General features: G+C 38.2%; 1 protein-coding gene across 1 annotated transcript in view; it reads left to right on the plus strand.

The window, feature by feature from the left end:
• Positions 1–22415, plus strand: part of LOC137623451 (probable E3 ubiquitin-protein ligase HERC1) — a 297680-nt gene that overhangs the window by 274612 nt on the left and 653 nt on the right. Inside the window, exons 46-51 of the mRNA XM_068354286.1 lie at positions 1892–2124; positions 5371–5515; positions 6006–6170; positions 9342–9470; positions 11701–11883; positions 22144–22411. Coding sequence (XP_068210387.1) covers positions 1892–2124; positions 5371–5515; positions 6006–6170; positions 9342–9470; positions 11701–11883; positions 22144–22411 — 1123 coding nt within the window. The remainder of the gene's footprint in view (positions 1–1891; positions 2125–5370; positions 5516–6005; positions 6171–9341; positions 9471–11700; positions 11884–22143; positions 22412–22415) is intronic.

Genomic DNA, 22415 nt, shown 5'->3' on the forward strand with positions numbered 1-22415 from the left:
ATATTTCCCGTGTCATAAGACGCTACAAGTGGTAAGACGCACCCTTAAATTAGCAAGGCGTTTTAGAAAAAAAAATTTGAGGATTTTAAAAACTTCTTAGCAGATGATTTTAGGTTTATATTCTATGTCTCGTGAGTTTGAGTGCTTGTATGTCTATAGTTGAGTGTTTGAGGGGTGTCAAACTCCCCTACACAACTTTTTCTTAAGTGTTAAGACCCAGGGTGATTTTGGGGGTAATTTTTCGTGAAAAAAGGTGCGTCTTTTGACACGGGAAATACGGTAATTCAAGAAGTCAAGACTCATACAGGAGGAACTTGACTCTGTAAAGTTTAGGAAACATTCAGAACCCTTACTGAAGTAACATACGACACTAGATCTGATTATGGAAGTTAGGCTAGTGCAAGCAATCAATCTGGAATTTAGACTTATTGCAACCAAGGCTCACTGGCCTTCGAGAATAACAATTCAAGTTAAATAAGTTATAACCAAAATAGGCTCATCACTAACTTGGCTGGTAAGCGAGTATTCGTTCGTTTTACAATGTAGAAGCTGTACTGCTGCGCACTGTATACTCTCCAGTTCCAGAAACACTAATTGAGACATATTTCCTGAGAGGAACCGGGAGATATCTTAACTTTTTTCACTACGAGGCAGCTGATCTGCCCTCAAGCTATTTACAAGATTTTTCACCATCGGATATACACACTCAATCTATGATAACCTACATTTCCTTGTTTATTTGTTTTACTGCTGATTACAGAATAAATTTTAAAATGTTTGCTTTATTTTCTGTTGTATTTCAATCTAAACGACCAAAATATTTCTTTCAATTCATTGTAAAGTGATTATAGAATAATTTTTCAGAAATTTGTTTTATGTGATTTTCTCTAAATAATGGTATAACACTGTGATTTTGTGTAAACAAAATTTTATATTCATTGAAGTGAAAGCGTTATTCTTTAATAATTCCTATAATAAGTAGCTGTCAAAAGATATAAAACTACTTGTCAGTAATAATGGAATTTGTGTTATACAGAAATGCAATGAAAATATCCATTTGTTTCCTTTGGCATAAGAAATATTCTATAGTGTAAAATTATAAACAAAGAGCTGATGACTAAAGAAACGTATTTCTGCCCCAGAGAGAGATATGATATGTATTTAGTTCGTTAGTCATAAGGTTTGTTTGTTCTTCTGTCATCATAACTTGCATGTGACTGTCACTATGAACTTAACAATTCCTGTTTTGGGTATTTCACAGGCTTGAAAAAGGAGACTGTGCATATAAGGACATGGTATTCTGCGTAAGATTTCAATAAATGGAAATAATGACAGTAGGCTAACTGTTACTTGTGAAAACAATGAACAATACTGAATATGTAATATATAAGACATGAAGATGATATTAGTTTGTAAAAATTATAGTTGAGAAAAAGGGAATGAAATAAGATAAAGAAAAATCTTGTTGTGTGTCAACAACTTTCATTACTGGTAAAACGTGGTGACGTTGTGGGTGAAATCAGAGGCGAAGAAATAATGGTTATTGAAGAACGTTACATAGTACTTTCTGTGTGATTTGAACACGTATGCCAACATAGAAATACATTAAAATAGACTTTACATAATCATGAATAAGGACTGGAATAGCACTTATTTAGGTTGGTGGTTTGGTAAGATGTCAGGATCCCTATGCCTGTAAGCTGGGGGGTGTCAGAAGGGTTTGAGTAATGCCTCAAGTAGGGAATGTCACTATTGGCTAGAGAGAGAGGTGGGATTCTCCATGCAAACATAAAAAACAGACTAAATAAGCTCTTACATAATCAGGAATAAAGTCTTACAGTCTTGACTAAATTTTCATTAATTTTATTTTATTGAATTATTTCTATTATAGGCCGTGGCTTAGATACCAGAGATGCTGAGAGCGTTAGGCCCCCACAACGAAGTGATACTCGCTTTAGGTATGGTGGCCCAATGTTTGAAGAGCAATTACGGGCATCTGATGATGCCATTGGAACATTGGCTAATGACTTTGATCATTGGCTGAATACCAGTGGCCCCACAGATGTTGCCCAAGGGTCATCTCTTTCAGCCTCCAGGGAGCGGGAGTGGAGAGCATTAATGGAGGTAAGTAATATGGACTTCAATAATGTTAAGAGCAATGGTAGGATTGTAAAATGGAAAATTGACTCATGCTATAAGAAATTATTAACATTTACATGTTACAGTCTACATTATTACCAGATGTAAGATTACTCAAATCTGAAACATTTTATTTTGGAAAAATGCAATTTTGTAGATACAATACTGTATGTACATATAAAAAATTATATGCATTGAGTTTAATGTCTGTTCTTACCTCCATATTTTTTTATTCATGCTTTCCTAGTGAATTCTAATATTGTGGTTTAAAACCCAACTAAATGTCACTCATATTTTAGAGTTCAGCATTGTGTGTTTGCTTCATTATTTTTTTGTATTCTTGAAAGTTTGAAAAAATATATTTTAACATTCACCTGATGTTCATATTATCCAAAAGCTCGGTTTAATCGATCTTTTCCCGTGAAATTTTTAAAATGATAAATTTTCCAATTTTATTTCCCTTAATAAACCGATGCCCATAGTAAAGGAAAAAAACATTCTATCAGTAAGTGGTAACTGACACGCCAGTCTCTGTCTCTTCAGTTTTGAAGGCATAATTATTTCTATCCTCTTGACAACACAAGTCAGTGGGGAGCATAGTGGGCATGCATATGAACATCAGGTAAGAATATTAATAAGGAATTTTATTAAAATTTTGTTTATTTCTTTTAATCTCTCTTGACTGGAGGTGGGATGCCAGTGAAGGAAAGATAGGGTAAATTTAATTGGCAGAAATATGCCATGGTTTAGATTTACTAACCTGGTCTAGATTATTTTTAATAAACCCACTCTAAATATGTTTTGAAATACAGGATTCCAGATTGTTTAATAAAACTAATAAAAATATTGTACCAGACTGAAGCTTGTCTCTCGATAGTATTTCTTGAACTAAATAATACTTTTTATTGATTTCAAATCAATTGTCAAATTGAAACCACACATACTTGTAGGTAAGGGAGTTCGAGTTCAACTGAACTTGAAATTATGTGACCACTGCTCTGCCTGCTATGAAGCCTAGAACCTAGATACCTTCATAAGCGAATCAGGATTCTTTGATATAATGTTTTGCAAAAATTGACTTGGGTCTTAATGGCCCTGCAGCTAAAACTTGTAAAGTAAGGTTTTTACAAAATTGAAGTTGAATCCTAACAAAACACAAATATGATTGTAGGTAGGTCAAGGATGACGCTTTTAACTTTTAAAATTTTATGTGTGATTCTTGACAACAAATTTACTTTGGAGGAATACACTAGGTCTATGTCTTCTTCAATTGCACAAAAAAATTGGCTTATTGAGAAAGTCTTTTTAAGATTTTTGGTGATCAATCTGTTCTGAAGAAGTGTTTTTCAATATTTAACTTAGCCGGTGATTATATAGCTGCAACTCTGTTGCCCGACAGACAACTCTACGGTAAAAACTCGCCAGCGATCGCTACACAGGTTGCGGGTGTGCCCAACAGCGCCATCTGTCGTACAGATACCCAGTACTCAATGTAAACAAAGACTCAATTTTCTCTCTGTCGAGCTATCGACAAGACGTACTTACTCGCTGTTGCTAAACTGGAGTTTTTTCACAACTAATTGGTGAAGTACTTTATTCTAGTTTTGAGCTTTCGCTATGCAGGTGTTTTATCTTCATCTTAAATCTTGAACCCGTTTTGGATAGATTTAATTATGGTGACAAAGAGAGTATGGACTTTCTTTCACTTTTAAATGGCCGACCCTTCCCTTAGACGGAAGTGTTTAGGCTTTTAGTAATTATCTTATCACGTTATAGATTTTCCTCTATATATTTTATATCTCTCCGCCTTTATTAGGCCTCTTCGATTAACTTTCCATTTATTATAAACATATAAAAATAAATTTTAATGTTTTGTTTATATAGACCTTTCCTGAGAGTAGGCGGTCCTAACTTGGAAACCGAAGTTAATCAACGTTGAGCCCTTTATATCGTAATTAGCTTTTAAAGGATTTAAAGCTTTTTAAATGTAATATTTTATGAAAGAATTTCTTTGATAGTCTTCGTACTGTTTTCAAAGATGAACTAACGTTTTGTTTATTTATGCTACGCAGTTGTTGACGTTCAGGACGTTCAACATGCGCTCTATCGTTACGATAGAGAGAGAGTGTATCACGGTTTCACTTTGCAGTAAGAGTAAATCGATTCTGATGTTTTGTTCATTCTTTCTTAGCTTAAATGTTTTAAATTCTATTTTAAAGGAACTTTTTATTTGAAAAACCTTTCAGTTTTTTCCTTTAGTCAAATAACATGTTTTTTTGACGAAATATAATTGGGCTCTTCTCTTAGGTGCGAAATCAAGAGAGAAAGAGAGAGAGAGATAGAGACGGAGGGAGAGAGAGGATCGAAAACGTTCCGTTCAAGCGGGTAACGTTGTTCTCGAGTTACTCTCGTCCCTAGTCGCTGTACGGGGAGGAAGGATAAAACGTTTTTAGTTTTTTATTCTCGTCCCCAGGCTATGTGCGGTGAGAGATTGAAAACGTAGTTATATGAACTAGTGTTTAGTCTCTTTCCCAGCCACTGATTTTTTTATCTTAAAATATGTTTTCTGTTTTTTGCTGGTATTAATGAGCTTGCATTATACGACTGATTTCGCAATTACTACCTTTTAATGAAGGGTAGAATTGCGTGTTTCAGGTAGAAATCAGTAAAAGTTTCGATTTCAGTGAAATAAGTGCAAAACAGAAAATCGAAGTGATAAAGTGATATGCGCAAAGTGTTATCAGTGTTGCGACCGAGGGTAGTTGAATTGGTAGAACTTCAAAAGTTCAAACTTGCAGCAAATGTTTTTATGTTGAACAGGCTGACATACAGCTCTTTTTATAGTTTATATATGAAAGATCTGCTTTAATGTTGTTACTGATCTTAAATTATTTTATTTTAATTGTTTATTAATTTTCATATAGTTTATTCATTTTCTTATTTCCTTTCCTCACTGGGCTATTTTTCCCTGTTATAACCCTTGGGCTTATAGGATCCTGCTTTTCCGTCTAGGGTTGTAGCGTAGCTGGTAATGATAATAAGGCATCAACTTTGCTTTTACTGATGACGTAAAAATTACAGTAATAGCTATTATTATTACAATAGTATTTGGTATTTTTTGTTTTTCATTTATAGGTCTGGTGTTCAAGATCTTTTCCTTTTTGTAGGGCCTATAATATTAAATCAAACTAGAGGCTACTGCAAGTAATGTACCTTTCTGAAATATTGCAGGTGGCCACCAATAATGAGGGAGAACGAGCTTTGAGTCTTTGTGAAGTCTGTTACCATCCCACAAATAACCTCCGTCAACACATGCGTGTTACTCATCCTGGTTGTGCTCGGCCATGGATGGCTGGAGTTTGTGGTACTCTAATCGGTTAGTATTCATATAAGTTAAATATAAAGTTGCCATTTATATGTATTGTTTGTTCAATTTATTTTTTGTAAATATATATATATAGTAGTTATTAAATGCAGTTCTGTATGTAGTTTTTTCTATTATTGTTTGGGAGACTAAGAAGAATTTGATATTTTGGATATTTATTCAATGTAATTTGATGGTGAATTACTTGAATTTTCATATAATTTTAACCTAATGCAACTACAGTGTTTCTTGAAAGAGAGCTTTTTAAACTGGGCCAGGAGGAATTATCAAGGAGGTTAATAAAGGAGGTATTATTTTGCAATTACAGTATAGGTATCCATAATTATACTATTGCTTTTAATAAATTTATGCATGTCAAGTATTGAGAATGTTTTCTTAATTGTAATTTTTTAGAAACTGTTTAGAAACTTTCTATGTGATCATTTTTGCAGATAATATATAAACTTTACATGCATTTGATCAATAGATATTGATTTTTTAGGTGGTACATATATATTGTGCGAGGTTTGTCAAGAGCAACATGCTGGTGGAAATAGTGGTCCAGGTGCTGCTCAAGGAGGATCAACGGAAGCCCAGGACCGCCAAAGACATTTAACCACGGTTTTAGCTCCAGACTTAATTCCTGCGCCCCTTGCTACGATGGAGGGTAATGCACCATTGTTTGGTGTATTCCTGGTTACATATAACCTTAGATTAAGATTATTAGATAGATGCATTCATGCAAGCTACAAACCCTCTTAATTTTACCTTGCCGTAAACAGCTGATCAAGAAAGATAAATCCATGGACAAGTAGTTTCTTAATATTACTGAAGAGGTGGTTGGATGGCAGATAAAAACCTTCCATTTTAGAAAAACATACTTTCCACTGTATGATACCTTCATTCATAGTTGTTTTTAGAAACAAAAAGTTTGTCAGTGGTTTGGGCAGTGTCTAATTTCCATGGATAGTATTAACCTTATCTGGTTAAGTACATCCTTATGCCCATGGGTTAATTTTCAGAATCTGTGTAACTGAGTACATTTATTTGTAATTTAATACTATTACCTGCAAATATATGTACACTGCATATACTTGTATGTTATTTACAATAAGTATGAAGTGCTGAGTTTAGGATAAGATAGGAAAACAGCTAATATAAAGAATTATAGTAATCCCTTGCCATATCGTGATTCACCTGTCACTCCCTCAGTATATCGTGGATTTATAAATACTGTGTATTATTTGTAAATCTATATTTTGGACTCCTCTTTATATCACAGGTTTCTGAGAGCAAATAAGTTTTATATTTTCCTATTTTGATTATTTTTTAGAAAGTCATTTCTTAGCTTATAATAGCTTAAAATAGTCATTTTGGGGCTTATGAAAATTTGGATTCATAAAGAAAATCTGAAAAATTCTAAAATTAAAGAGGAAAATTCAACCATAGATTTCTATATCTACTAAACAGTTTTTCAACTATCGCAGTGGCTTGGAATGGAACACCCACATTATCCTAGGGATTACATTATCCTAGGGATTACTGTATTATTACGGGGTAGGGACTTATCTGACAGAAAAAGATAGTGTTAAACAATAAGGGAAACTATATTACAACAGATCCCATTATATCATTATAACAGATAATACAAGTACTGAGGAAGGGGTTAAGTCAACATTGGGGTTAAGTCAGCAAATATGAATTTAATGTTGTGTCACATACCGTACATATTTCTGTGTGCGCGTGCATGTGCGTGTGAAGGAGGCTATCATTGATTTTGAGATTGTTTAAGATAGTTTTTTGCAACATTAATTCAAGTAAAGCAAAGTGTACTGAACAGTGGTAGCAAAATACACTTAAGTAAAGCAAATGACAACTGTTGTTAGAGATGATGTTTTTGGCACTGATGGAGCAGAGGAACAGAATGAAGTAAGATAATGAAAACACATACACCAGTGTAGAAATATCTTTATCTAATATTCACTGTTTTTGTTCATATTTTTGAGGGTATATCTTGCCTCAGCTATGTATTTCTGTTGGATTATGAACATCCATTGGCAAACAACACTCTGCCTTTCTATAAAAGAGAAGCAACTAAAGATATATGCATTACCCATGGTTATCATGCTTCCAGATAGCAGAAAGCAGAACCAAGTCAGATGGCATTGGAGTATCTTTTTCTATCTATTCACAAGTACTAAGTGATGAATGGAATCCAGAGAATGTGCATAGGTATCCAGTAAAAACTAGTGGTGTTCCAGTTATAGTAGAATATTTTCTTTCTCTAGCAATAATTATCCTTTCCTCAAAGATTCTTTGTCATACAATATAATAGCTATGCGCTCTCTTCTTTTGCCAGTCTGAGAGTACTAATACCCATTTTATTTCGCTCTGCATTAATTGGTTACCCTTAATCTTTGAAGGCTATAAATCAGGAGAGAGGATGTGAGGCTGAAGTTGAGAATACGATAAAAGTAGCTTGGAAAAAGTCGATGGAGGTACCAGGAGTGGTACAGTATGTGATAAGAAAATGTAAATCAAGGTAAAAGTCAAAATCTATAGCACAGTAATAAGACCAGTGTTAATGTATGGATCAGAAACTTGCACTTTAAAATGAAAAGAGGAAGCAAAGCTTGAGAAGACTGAGATGAGAATGCTAAGGTGGATTATTGGAGTATCATTATTTGAAAGATTGGAAAAAGATGAAATAAGAAGAATGGAAGGTGTAGTAAAGATTACTGAGATGATAAGAGTGTCACGGCTGATATTGTGTGGGCACGTGCTGAGGATGGATGGGGGGGGAGTGAGTGAGGAGGGCTTGGGAGGAACCTATTAGGGGGAGGAGATCAAGAGGGAGGCAGAGAATTAGATAGCAAGATAAGGTGAAGGATGAGATAGAGAGAAGAGGTTTGGTGGAAGAGGATGCCTTTGACAGAAGGCATTGGAGAGGGCGCATCAAGCAACTGACCCCTTAATGTAGGGATAATGGTTGGGAAGATGATGAATCTTTGAAGATTGAAGTCTTGAATTAAATTGCACACTAGCTAGCTTTTCTGATATCGGTACTACCAAAATATTTATGATTTAATAGGAATTCTGGCTCATAATTAAACTTTGGTTTTGTCATTAAGTAAAAATGTTTATTCATAAATAATATCGAATATATGATGGAGCAATGTCTCACAAGATTAATACATTCTGGAGATTCAGTCTGGACGTGTTTCTTTCTTGTTGTAGGATGTGCTCACTCCAAATTCACCATTGAGAATGGAGGTCACTGCTTTAGATAGATAGAAAATGTTGATTGCACTTTTCTTATAAATAAAGTCTTTATTATAAAGAAGACAGATTTTGTTGGTTCGTATAGCTGATAGACATGCAAATGGTATGTAATTCATTAAGGGCCAGGAAATTACTGTACTATCATAAAGGATGGTTGATGGTAGAATGATCTTCCATTCCAGAATTTGTTGAGAGAATATTTGGCCGGGGGGACCTTTTTACGACTTACTCTTTCACATCTGTTGGGTAATAGTCTCCATTTTAAGAACTTTAATTTTTCCCAATATCCAAGTCATGCAGATCCATGCATATAATTCTCTTCACCTGTTTTAAGGTTCAAAAGAAAGGTAATGTCATGGATAGGGGAATATGCAAAAATTGCTGATAGCACTTGAGACTTCAAGTTCTCAATATCATTGGGAATGGTTTGAGAGCTTTATTTGCTGTTTTATACATACAACACTTTATGTATGAGAGTTAGTTTCTCAAATATACGACGATTCCATTCTACTTTCACTGTACATATTTGATAGATGAAATTCAATTTTTATTTCAGGCAGTACTTACAGGCAGGTAGATAATCATATGATTTCTCTCAGCACCTTCCTCTTATTGGTAATGAATATGGAACACATTGATGTCAGCCTGGCTCTATCTTTATCTAATCTGGCATCACACACTTATAGTGAGTAAACTCGAGTTATACAATTTTGTAAATTGAAGACTGCATAGCATAGCTCATGTGAGCTTTTGTGTTGCACATAAATAGGAGGATTATATGGAAAAATTCCATATAAACAATATAAATTTTAATTGCACTACCACCACTGATTACCAGACTTGAATAGGATAGAGTCCTAAAAAACATTTTATTATTTTTAAAAACACTTTGTGTCATTGAAAGAACACACTTGGTTGTGTTTTAAGAGTCCTTCCTTTCACATCCTCCTTTCGGCACAGATCACTGGTGCTCAGGTATTGTCGAGAAGTGAAAGATTGTTCCAGGGGGACAGGGACTCATCCTTTGGAGTAGGGTTCTTTTGTCATCTGTCTGCCACTTAAACTTTATTCAGATATTTAGCTCTTGTGTAGTCCACTCTGGCTGAGTTTAGGCATAAGTAAAAGTAAGAGATTTGTATCTATGAAAAAGTATTGTTATTGTAGAGTTTGTGTTTGACTAGTGAATGTTTGAAAAAGATTTTTTTTTTTAAATTCAATGAAAAACTTCACCTTGGTTTGCATGTTTCAAGGTTTACAACAAAATTCATATTTATGACACTTTAGGGTTTTGCTCATAGCAGCGATAGATCAGTAGCCACAATATAAATCTGTTATAGATAATAGAAATATTATATTAGCATAGAGCTGTCCACCGTGAAGGATGAGAGTTTTATCATTAAAATTATGAACTTTTTACAACAGTTATATCCCTAAATACCTGTAAGTATGAATATTGGTTCTTTAAGGGAAACACTGCAGTATTTTATGCCAAAGCATTTAATTTATTTTGTTTAGTATTTGTTTTGTAATATTTTATATGTATATACAGTAGTTATCTTTCATAAACCAAGCTAAGGAAAATTTTTTATTGCTTTTACAAGAATAGAAATACAGTATTACTACTGTTACTTCAGTTAGATTTGTAGTTGTTATCTGATGAGTGTAAAATTAGTTGTAGGAGAGTAGTAATAGTTTTACCAGTAGTTTTGAATTATAGAAATACCGGTATGTGCTTTTAGTAAAAGCTTATTAAAAGTTATTCGTAGTAGTGATAGAGAACTGAATTGATATTTACGAGTTCTGCGTTTTAAAGCCCACTTACTGGTAACGCAGCTGACCCTGGTCTAAGTTGATGCTGATTCTTGGCTGCTAGTCTGATATGTGGGGGGAAAGATCAGATTACTCTTCTGCGCAAAGCCTTGGCTGGGAATAGATATCTCTCTGAGGTATATTCCCATAACCAATTTATGGTATAGGACTGACTTTGAAAAGAACTTTATGTTTTTTATGTCCTTGTATATGGATTTGCAGTAGTATGTGGAAAGAATTGAATTTATAAGAATAGAAGCACCAAACAATGTATTAATAGTAACATCAATAGTAAAAGTTGTGAAAAGTTAAATAACAGTAGTTGTGGTTCCATTGTTTAAGATTAACGCACTGTATAATAGTAGTGATAAGTTGTATAAGAGTTTAGTATCAAGAATAGCAGCCAGTGCTAATATTTTGAAATTAACCAAGTACAAAGTATAATTTTCATTCTTATAAAGGTAAATCAACCAGGCTACTAAGTCATATTTACAGTCTTTCTTGTCAAATGAAAGATGAAAATTGAAACGAGATAAAGTTAAAGAAATTGGACATCTAGCAGGGGAGAAGCTGCAAAAAATTTATGGAAAGTGAGCACAGGAAACAATGAAATTGTGGCCAAAAGGGATATATCATATAACTTTAAACATTGCCTATAGTTTGGCATGTACCTGCAGGAGAATTAAACCCTTTACTGGATATAAAAGATAACCTTATATAAGGTAGAAGAAAATAGTGTGATGTATAAAAGAATCAGAAATACTTTAGTGTATCAAGCAGTAAATTTCTTGGTGTTATGGAACTTTTCAGCATAAGCAAGAGTTAATCACTGAGTTTAAACAGATAGATGTAGGTATTCTAAATCTAGAATTTTAATTTTTTATAGGTATAATTGAATGGCTTAGAAAGCCAGTTGGTTTGCAAGACCTTATCTGTGACAGTGCTTTTCAACAGCTTTAAAGATATAAATATATATTAGAATTAGTTGTTAACAAAATCATTGAATAGTGATTTAAATATTATTACATGCAGTATTATGAATGGCAGCTGGTATTCTAGTTTGATTGGTATGATGTTGTAATCTATTAGACAAATTTTCTTTTCAGATGATGGCCTCAGTATGAATGAAATAGATCTAAAGATGACCAATTACAATATGATAGCTACTCGTTTAGGTCTCACTGAAAGGAGACCGATACCAGACCCAATGCCCTTTATGCGTAGTGACCCACTTGGATCAACAACTTTATGTTCTGCAATGTGTGACTCTACGGACGCTTCTTCTTCAGGTATGTACTGAAGAGTTTGTTGGGTATTAGCATTGTAGTTTGAATGAGTAATTGTTAGTTTTAAATATTTAACTTAGCCGGTGAATATATAATAGCTGCTGCTCAGCGGCTCGACAGAAAACACACAAAAACTCGCGAGCGATCGCTATGAAGGTTGCGGGTGTGCCCACCAGCGCCAACTATCGGCCAGATACCACACATGCATGTAAACAAGCCTTCAATTCTTCTCTGTCGACCTTGACGACAAGACGTATCAATACTCGCTGTATAACCTGGAGTTTTCTCAACATATTTGGTGAAGTACTGTACTTCATTTTGGTTTGAGCTTTCGCAGTGCAGGTGTTTTTCCTCAACTTAAACTCTTGAACTCTTTATTGGACAGATTTAATTGTTGATGACTTGGATTGTTTTTTTTGGACTTTCTTTGACTAATTCAAAATGGCTGACGCTTCACAAGCCCCTAGATTTCGTAAGTGTAATGCTAGGGACTGTAATAGGCGTCTTCCAAAGGCCTCTCTCGACCCACATACTGTGTGTTCTAATTGTCGGGGTAAAACCTGTCAATTAGGAGATCGGTGTGAGGAATGCGTGGGCCTTTCGGAATTCGATTGGCTCGAATACGATAAGTATTCTCGTAGGCTAGAGAGAGATAGGGTAAGGAGGAGTTCCTCTAGGTCAGTAGATTTTTCCTCTCCACATGCCCCTGACCCTAATCCTTCCCCTGTAGTGGTTGTACCTAACCCCCCTTCTGGCACTCAGGAACCATCTATGCAAGACATGTTACGTGCTATTCATGCCTTGGGTGAAAGAGTTGAAGCGTTAGCAACTGATCGTAATCAACTCATGGCTGACGTTGAAGAGCTTAAGTGTCAGAGTGCCACAGCGGAAAATAGTGGGAAAGTGATTAGTGCGCAAAGTGTTGTGAACAGTGTTGCGACCGAGGGTTCGTCTGTTCGTGCCTGTCGTTCACCTAGACCGAGACCTCTTGCAAGCTCCCAAGCCCAGGGGAGAAGTAATGTCGTACGACTTATGGGTTCGAGAGGCCTTGATCAGCGAACAGACGTTCCCTCTATGGTATCAGGCGTATCTCACCAAGATCGCCCCTACCATAAGACGAGAGAGCCCATTTTCTCCTCGTCATCCGAAGGCTTTTCGCATAAGAAACCGTGGAGCAAGGTTTCTAGGCCCCTTAAGCGAAAGTCGGTCCCTTCAGGACAGGTCCAGCGTCCTGGATGTAGTCATTGGGACAGCTCTGACCCTTTACAGTCATCGGATGACTGCTCGCCGCCTAAGCAACAACGTTACACAGGCTCAGAGAGTCTTGGTGTAGGCAAGGTTGTGCCGTCTCAGACGTTAACCCCGTCGTTTACCGCACCCATTCCCGTGGACTCTAAATGGGTTATACTGCAGGACATGCAGACTAAGCTCGCCTCCCTTATGGAAGACTATTCTGCCGATAAGGTTCACGTTGATCCTAGCCGTTTATCTCATCGAGATCCTGGCCTTCAGCCGCCCAAACGAACCTTTGTGCATCCTGTTGACGTTGGCGTAGCTAAGTCACGTCAGTCACGATATGTAGAGCCTCACTCGATGCGGTCACGTGTTGACTTTCAGCCGCATTTGGACGTTAGGCCACTTCCTAATGCTCCTGTTGACGTTCAGGACGTTCGCCAACCAGCGGAGTTGACTTGTTTTGACGCTGAGCGTCAACCACCGCAGTCTAGAGTTGTTTTGACTGCTCAGACTAGGCAGTCAAAACAGTCTCGAGTGGACGCCGAGCGTCCTCCCGCACCTGTTGTTGTTGACAGTTCACAGACTGTTAAGCAGTTACATGACGTTGCGTCCTGGTCCGCTACTAATGCACCAGTGCGTGTGGACGCTGCGTGTCAAGCATTGCCAACCCCTTTGCTTGTTACTCAGCAGTTGTCAGATGAGGATCCTTCAGATGAGGACGTTGCTGACCCTCAGCATGATGATCATCCTTCGGATGTAGACGAACCCAGAACAGTTCCTCCATCAATGGACTTTAAGAAAGTCATGTTAATTTTTAAGGAGTTGTTTCCCGATCACTTCGTCGCTGTTGCTCCTCGTTCGCCACCGTCTGAGTTTGCTCTAGGCTTACCTGCTAACATGCCAGCCTTTACAAAACTTGTGCTCTCTCGCTCTTCCAAGAGAGCTTTACGGCTTTTAGGCGACTGGTTGGAAACCAAGAGGAGTTTGGGGAAGACGGCCTTTGCCTTCCCTCCGTCTAAACTCTCGTCTAGATCGAGCGTCTGGTATGCCACGGGAGAAGTTCTCGGCTTGGGAGTCCCTGCCTCTGCCCAGGGTGACTTCTCAAGCCTTGTAGACTCTCCCCGCCGCCTAGCCATGAGACGCTCGAAGATTAGTTGGTCCTCCTCGGACCTTGACCATCTGCTGAAAGGCATTTACAGAGCCTTTGAAGTTTTCAACTTCCTTGACTGGTGTTTGGGAGCCTTAAGTAGGAAAATCTCATCGGCTGATAGAGATGTCTCCTTACTGATTATGTCCTGTATGGATAAAGCCATCCGCGATGGTTCCAATGAGCTCTCCTCCTCTTTTACGTCGGGAGTCTTAAAGAAGCGAGAGTCCCTTTGCTCTTTTCTTTCGGCAGGAGTTACTCCCTGTCAGAGATCTGAACTGCTCTTTGCTCCCTTATCAAAGTTTTTGTTCCCGCAACAATTGGTTAAGGACATAGCTTCTTCACTCGTGCAGAAGGACACCCATGACTTGGTGGCGTCCTCTGCTCGCAAAGGGACTCCTTCTACATCCTTTTCAGCTAGACCTAGGATAGACACTCCGGCATCCAGATTTATTCCGCCCTTTCGTGGCAGAGCTCCCAGCAGGGGAAGTACTCGTGCCGAGGGAAAGAGAGGAAAGAAGAGAGGAGCCAAGTCCTCACGTGGCAGAGTCTGACTGCCCACAGCCTCAGACAGCAGTAGGAGCCAGATTGAAGAACTTCTGGCAGGCCTGGGAGAAGAGGGGCGCAGACCAACAATCTGTGAGGTTGCTCAGAGAGGGGTACAAAATTCCATTTGTACGCAAACCTCCTCTAGCGACTTCCCCCATCGACCTCTCTCCCAGGTACCGAGAGGAGTCAAAGAGACAAGCCCTAAACCTAGAAGTGTCTCTATTGCTAGAGAAGGGAGCGGTGGTGAAAGTCTCGGACCTTCAATCACCGGGGTTTTACAACCGTCTCTTCCTAGTACCGAAGAAGACAGGAGGTTGGAGACCGGTGCTAGACGTCAGTGCTCTCAACGTCTTTGTTACGAAGACAAAGTTCACCATGGAGACCACGAAATCAGTCTTAGCAGCGGTCAGAAAGGGAGACTGGATGGTCTCTCTCGACCTAAGAGACGCGTACTTCCACATCCCCATACACCCAGATTCCCAACCGTTTCTGAGGTTTGTTTTCAACAATGTGGTATACCAGTTTCGGGCCCTGTGCTTTGGCCTAAGTCCTGCTCCTCTCGTGTTTACGAGGCTTATGAGGAATGTTGCAAAATTCCTCCATTTATCGGGAATCCGAGCCTCCCTTTACTTGGACGACTGGCTTCTCAGAGCCTCGTCCAGTCATCGCTGTCTGCAGGATCTTCATTGGACATTGGATCTGACCAAGGAATTGGGACTTTTGGTCAACCTCGAAAAGTCCCAGCTGATTCCATCCCAAACTATACTGTATTTAGGGATGGAGATTCGCAGTCCAGTTTTTCGGGCTTTTCCGTCTGCCACCCGAATAGAGCAAGCCCTGCTCAAAGTCCAACTGATGTTGAAGAGAGAACGGTGCTCAGTCAGGAATTGGATGAGTCTAGTAGGAACTCTATCATCCCTGGAGCAGTTTGTCTCGCTAGGAAGGCTACACCTTCGACCTCTCCAGTTCCATCTAGGCTTTCACTGGAAAAAGGACAAGACATTAGAGACGGTCTCAATCCCGGTCTCCGAACCAGTAAAGGCATGCCTGAATTGGTGGAACGACAATATCAGTCTGAGAGAGGGACTTTCCCTAGCAGTTCAGAACCCAAACCACGTACTATTCTCAGACGCGTCGGATATGGGTTGGGGTGCGACCCTGGACGGTCGGGAATGCTCAGGTCGGTGGACCTCAAGTCAGAGGAGCTTGCACATCAACGGCAAGGAGCTTTTGGCAGTCCACCTGGCCTTGATGAAATTCGAGAGTCTCCTTCTAAACAAAGTGGTAGAGATCAACTCCGACAATACCACAGCCTTGGCATACATTTCCAAGCAAGGAGGCACCCACTCCCTGACGCTGTACGAGATCGCAAGGGACCTGCTCATTTGGTCAAGAGATCGAGGCATCTCCCTGTTAACGAGGTTTATCCAGGGCGACTTGAATGTCTTAGCAGACTGCCTCAGTTGGAGGGGTCAGGTAATTCCTACGGAATGGACCCTCCACAAGGACGTGTGCAAGAGTCTTTGGGCGACTTGGGGTCAACCCACCATAGACCTCTTTGCAACCTCGATGACCAAGAGACTTCCAATCTATTGCTCTCCAGTCCCAGACCCAGCAGCAATGCACATAGACGCATTTCTTCTAGATTGGTCTCATCTGGACCTATATGCATTCCCACCATTCAAGATTGTCAACAAGGTACTGCAGAAGTTCGCCTCTCACGAAGGGACAAGGTTGACGTTGGTTGCTCCCCTCTGGCCCGCGAGAGAATGGTTCACCGAGGTACTTCGATGGCTGGTAGACTTTCCAAGGAGTCTTCCTCTAAGGGTAGATCTGTTACGTCAGCCCCACGTAAAGAATGTACACCAAAGCCTCCCCGCTCTTCGTCTGACTCCCTTCAGACTATCGAAAGACTCTCTAGAGCTCGAGGCTTTTCGAAGGAGGCAGCCAGTGCGATTGCAAGAGCGAGGAGAGCTTCTACCATTAGAGTATACCAGTCGAAGTGGGAAGTCTTTCGAGACTGGTGCAAGTCAGCATCTGTGTCCTCGTCCAGTACCTCTGTAGCCCAAATCGCTGATTTTCTCTTACACCTGAGAAAAGTTCGCTCCCTTTCAGCTACCACGATCAAGGGCTACAGGAGCATGTTGGCTTCGGTCTTTCGGCATAGAGGCTTAGATCTTTCCAACAATAAAGACCTACAAGATCTCCTTAAGTCTTTTGAAACCTCTAAGGAACGTCGTTTGGCAACTCCTGGATGGAACTTAGACGTGGTCCTAAGGTTCCTCATGTCAGACAGGTTTGAGCCATTACATTCAGCCTCCCTGAAGGATCTCACTCTCAAGACACTTTTCCTAGTGTGCTTGGCATTGGCTAAAAGAGTCAGTGAACTGCATGCCTTCAGTAAGAACATCGGCTTTTCTACAGAAAAAGCCACTTGTTCTCTTCAACTTGGTTTCCTGGCCAAAAATGAACTGCCTTCTCGTCCTTGGCCTAAATCTTTTGATATTCCTTGCTTATCAGAGATCGTAGGCAACGAACTGGAAAGAGTGTTATGTCCTGTTAGAGCTCTTAAGTTCTATTTAGCTCGTACTAAGTCATTACGAGGTAAATCTGAGGCATTATGGTGCTCAGTCAAGAAACCATCATTGCCTATGTCATAGAATGCTTTGTCATATTTTATCAGATTTTTAATACGAGAAGCTCATTCCCACTTAAATGAGAAAGACCGATGTTTGCTTAAGGTTAAGACGCACGAAGTTAGAGCTATAGCAACCTCTGTGGCCTTCAAGCAAAATAGATCTCTGCAAAGTATCATGGACGCGACTTTTTGGAGAAGCAAGTCAGTGTTCGCGTCATTTTACTTAAAAGATGTCCAGACTCTTTACGAGGACTGCTACACACTGGGTCCATTCGTTGCAGCGAGTGCAGTAGTGGGTGAGGGTTCTACCACTACAATTCCCTAATTCCAATATCCTTTTTTAATCTGTCTCTTGAAATGTTTTTTAATATTGTTTTTTTGGGTTGTACGAAAGGCTAAGAAGCCTTTCGCATCCTGGTTGATTTGGCGGGTGGTCAAAGTCATTTCTTGAGAGCGCCCAGATTAGGGGTTTGATGAGGTCCTGTTGGTATGGGTTGCAACCCTTCATACTTCAGCTCCTGGGAGTCCTTCAGCATCCTAAGAGGATCGCTGGGCTTCGTGAGGAAGACAGACTTACAAGGCAGAGTAATCGTCTAAGTCAACTTCCTTACCAGGTACCTATATATTTGGGTTTTGTTATATTGATAACTGTCAAAAACTCTAAGCATATACGCTGTAAACTTAATTAACTCTGGTCTCTACCCACCGCCTTGGGTGTGAATCAGCTATTATATATTCACCGGCTAAGTTAAATATTTAAAAATGATATTTTAATTATAAAATAGATTTTTGAATATACTTACCCGGTGAATATATAAATTAAAGGCCCTCCCTTCCTCCCCAATAAAGACGCAGCGGGACGAGAAGAATTGAAGGCTTGTTTACATGCATGTGTGGTATCTGGCCGATAGTTGGCGCTGGTGGGCACACCCGCAACCTTCATAGCGATCGCTCGCGAGTTTTTGTGTGTGTTTTCTGTCGAGCCGCTGAGCAGCAGCTATTATATATTCACCGGGTAAGTATATTCAAAAATTTATTTTATAATTAAAATATCATTTTTTCCAATAAGCTATTTATTTGAATCAGTACTTTTTTTTTAGACTGACCTCTTACCTCATTTACAACCACAACATAATATGCTTAGAGAATGTAATTTCTTAATGCAATCACACCAATCATTTCATGGCAAGTGCGAAGATATATGTTTTATGAAGTTTATATAACATTAAAAATATGTAAACCTTAATCACTATGGCATCAAATTGTTAAGTGATTAACCCATGGTACAGTATTAAGAATGTTATTCATACAGTAAGATTTTGCTAAGTAGACTCTCAGTCAGTTATGGTATTACTGTATTTATATCATAAGACTGATAACTCAGATCCCAGCAAATCTAAAGCCTCCATATTTCAGTATGCTTTGTTTGATGAGCAATCTGCAATAAAATTCTTTTATTGCTGAGTTCCTGGGAAATGTCACAAAAAAATGAATTTTCATAATAAAGTTTGTTGTTAATGGACTGTACTTACCAGATGTTCATATTGCTTCTTCTCTGAAAGCTTAGTTTATCAACATTTACCACTAACCTTTTTAAAAATTCCCATTGTCTTTCCTTTCAATAGATATATGCCTCTAGTAAAGTAATGAGACACTAGTGGTTAATGGCAAAAAGTGAAGCGTGAATTGCCATAGGCTCTTTGTCTTTTCAGTCTCAAAGTTGAAACTGTTCTCTATCCTCTTTACATTATAAGTCAGTGGACGTGTATATGATTATCAGGTGATTATAGAACTAACAAATTTTACTATTAAAATTCTGTTTATTTCTCTAAACCTCCCCTGATGTTCCCATTGCTGACACCCACACACTGATGGAAGTGGGATGTCAGTGAAGGAAAGAGAGAGGTCATTTATAGAATTAAAATAGTATGCAATGATTAAAATTTTGTAGTCCCCTGGTCTAAATTATTGGTAACAAATCATTTCAAAATACTTGAAAATTGTTTTGTCAAAATAATATTTGATTTCTAATTAGCTCCTGTAGCTATATAACCCCAACATCATGGAACTAAAGCTAGAATTTTCTGAAAATAAGAAAATTATATATTGATGGAAGTCCATATGTTATTCAACCACATCTCCAGCAGCCACTATAGAGCCTAAAGTCCAGCAATGTTGATAAGCCAACCGTGATTCTTTAAGATAATGTTTAGCAAAAGCCGACTCGATATGCCATTGAGTTGCTGCTAAAATCTTTTCCAAAGAAATACTTCTGCAAAGGTTAAGAGATATAACTGAATTTCTATTATAAAAAATCTTAACCATAAAGGCTTTTATGAGTTCCGATCCAACTCTTTGTGAGCATCTAGGTCCAAATATTTAGCTAAATATGACATTGCATTTTGGATAGAAGATGATTTGGAACTCTAATCCCACTATCTCTAATGTCCATAGATATGTCCATATGATACTAAATGGCTCTTATTGGACAAGGAAATCTATTTTCTGATTGAATACTTTTTTCCATTTTTATAAGGGGATACATCAGAGAGAAGGTAAAAGAAATAAAATTATCTTATGCTTCCCAAAGCATATCTTAAAGATATCGCATTTAGTTCACTTATGTGTTTAGCTTTAAGCGAAAAATTTTTATCTGTTAAAAGTGTAACTAAAGATTTGAAGTACAGTCAAACCTCTCGATACGAAAGAATCTGCTTACGAAATTTTCACTCTACGAAACGAGATGCAAAGAATTTTATGACTCGCATCACAAAAAATTTTTCGGACAACGAAAGGAGGTACGGTGCAAAAGCCCAACCGTGTCCGAGACTGATCCGTTTTATAATCATTTAATGTGGTGTTTTTGTAGGGTCTGGAACAAATTAGGCTATTTACATATAAAAGGCAACTTATAAGACGAAAAAATCACTTTACGAAAGCCATTACGGAACCAATTAATTTCGTGTTGTGAGGTATTACTATACTGCATTGTAAAACCACATCCAAATCCCATAATATAAACCTGACTAATGTATCCCCCAAATATATAATTTATAATATTTGTAGTGGACAGCACTAGTTCCAGATGCGTGTAGGTAGTAGGTTGTCCAGGACACCAGCCACCTATTGAGATGGTACCGCTAGAGAGGTATTGGATTTTTTGACTTGGTAGACAAAACTACATTGGATCCTTCTCTCTGGTTATGGATTATTTTCCCTGTGCCTACACATACACCAAATAGTCTGGCCTATTCTTTACATAAACACCTCTGTCCTCATACGCCTGACAACACTGAGTTTACCGAACGACTCTTCGTTCAAGAGGTTAACTACTGCAATATAATTGTTCAGTGGCTACTTTCCTCTTGGTAAGGGTAGAAGAGACTCTTTAGCTATGGTAAGCAGCTGTTCTAGGAGAAGGACACTCCAAAATCAAACCATTATTCTCTAGTCTTGGGTAGTACCATAGCCTCTGTACCATGGCCTTTACTATCTTGGGGTAGAGTTCTCTTACTTGAGGGTACAATTGGGCACTCTATTCTTATTTCTCTTCCTCCTATTTTTTTAAAGTTTTTATAGTTTATGCATGAAAGATTTATTTTAATGTTACTGCTCATAAAATATTTTATTAGTTGTTAATTACTTCTCTTGGAGTTACAGTATTTATTTTCCTTTCCTAACTGGGCTACTTTCCCTGTTGGAGCCCTTGGCCTTATAGCATCCTTTTTTTTTTAACTAGGGTTATAGCTTAGCAAGTAATACAGGTAATATTACTATTAATTATAGTCCCAAATTAATCATGGATCTATATCCCTTAATGACTGAAATCAATTTTTTTTTTTTATAATCTTGGTATTTTATGCTCACCTAGATACACATGAACTAATCTTTTGTGTAGTTGGAGAAGATTGTTGTTATGGTATGCACAACTATTCTAATGTTTTGCTGGAATTAGTTCTTTGGGACAAAACAGCACATTAACCCCCAAATAGAGGTTTTGGCAAGGAAGGGAAACAAATGAGCCTTACTCTATATAATGGATAATAGTCAAGCGCATGTAAACACAAGGAAACCTTCTAGTACAAGTATTGGTTCTTAGTGATAACATATCATTAGTTGTCTAACATATTTCAGCATAAGAGGTGCTGTCTCAGATTCGGTAGAGCCTGAATACGTGCGTGTCCCTTGTACTCACCGAGTCCGCGCTATGTAAGTTGATAAACTGGCCTTGGAGCAGGGAAGACAACATTTTTTTGGGTTTTTTTTTATCATATTAGATTCCCTGTTCTATCCATCCACAGGAAAGTTCATGGAAACCACACAGCACCTCCCTCCCCAGAAATAGGTTTTCCTATCATCAAAACCCCTTTATTACTTTGTGTATTATTATTAGAAATTAGCTTGAACAGAAAATTTAATGACATTTTTATTTCAATAGTTCTAACACAAAACATACAGGCTTAAGCAATGTTAAAATTGTGGGAAAGTAAAATGGGATAATTATAAAGGGATCAGATGAAAAATTAATGAAAGAAATCTCCAGATGGTGTCCGAGATAGACTACAAGGAACTTCTTTTTGTAACTTTGTATGGTGCACAAGACATACTAAAAGGGGCATGCATGTAAAAGATAATTAATATTATATTTGTATGGAGGATATGTAGTAAATTTAGTGTTTTTTTTCATTTAAAGCAACTGGAATGGGTGCTCGTCCACGTGATAGCAATGTTGCAAGTTCCCCAGAACGCAGCTTAGGAGAGCAGGCTGCTGCTCTCAGTTCTCCAATAGCCAGGATATCAGCACTACGTCGTACAACACATTCCCTTAAAGTGACTGTGGCGAGAGCTGTAGTGATGCGAGCCCTTTCCCTTCTTGCATTAAGTGGTGGTTCCTGTGATTTATGGGCTGGCCTTGAAGCTCTTGGACTGTGTGATGTTCGTCTTTTAGTGCGATTAATGTGGTTG

Source organism: Palaemon carinicauda, chromosome 30 (genome assembly GCF_036898095.1).
Source record: "Palaemon carinicauda isolate YSFRI2023 chromosome 30, ASM3689809v2, whole genome shotgun sequence".
Lineage (NCBI taxonomy): Eukaryota > Metazoa > Arthropoda > Malacostraca > Decapoda > Palaemonidae > Palaemon > Palaemon carinicauda.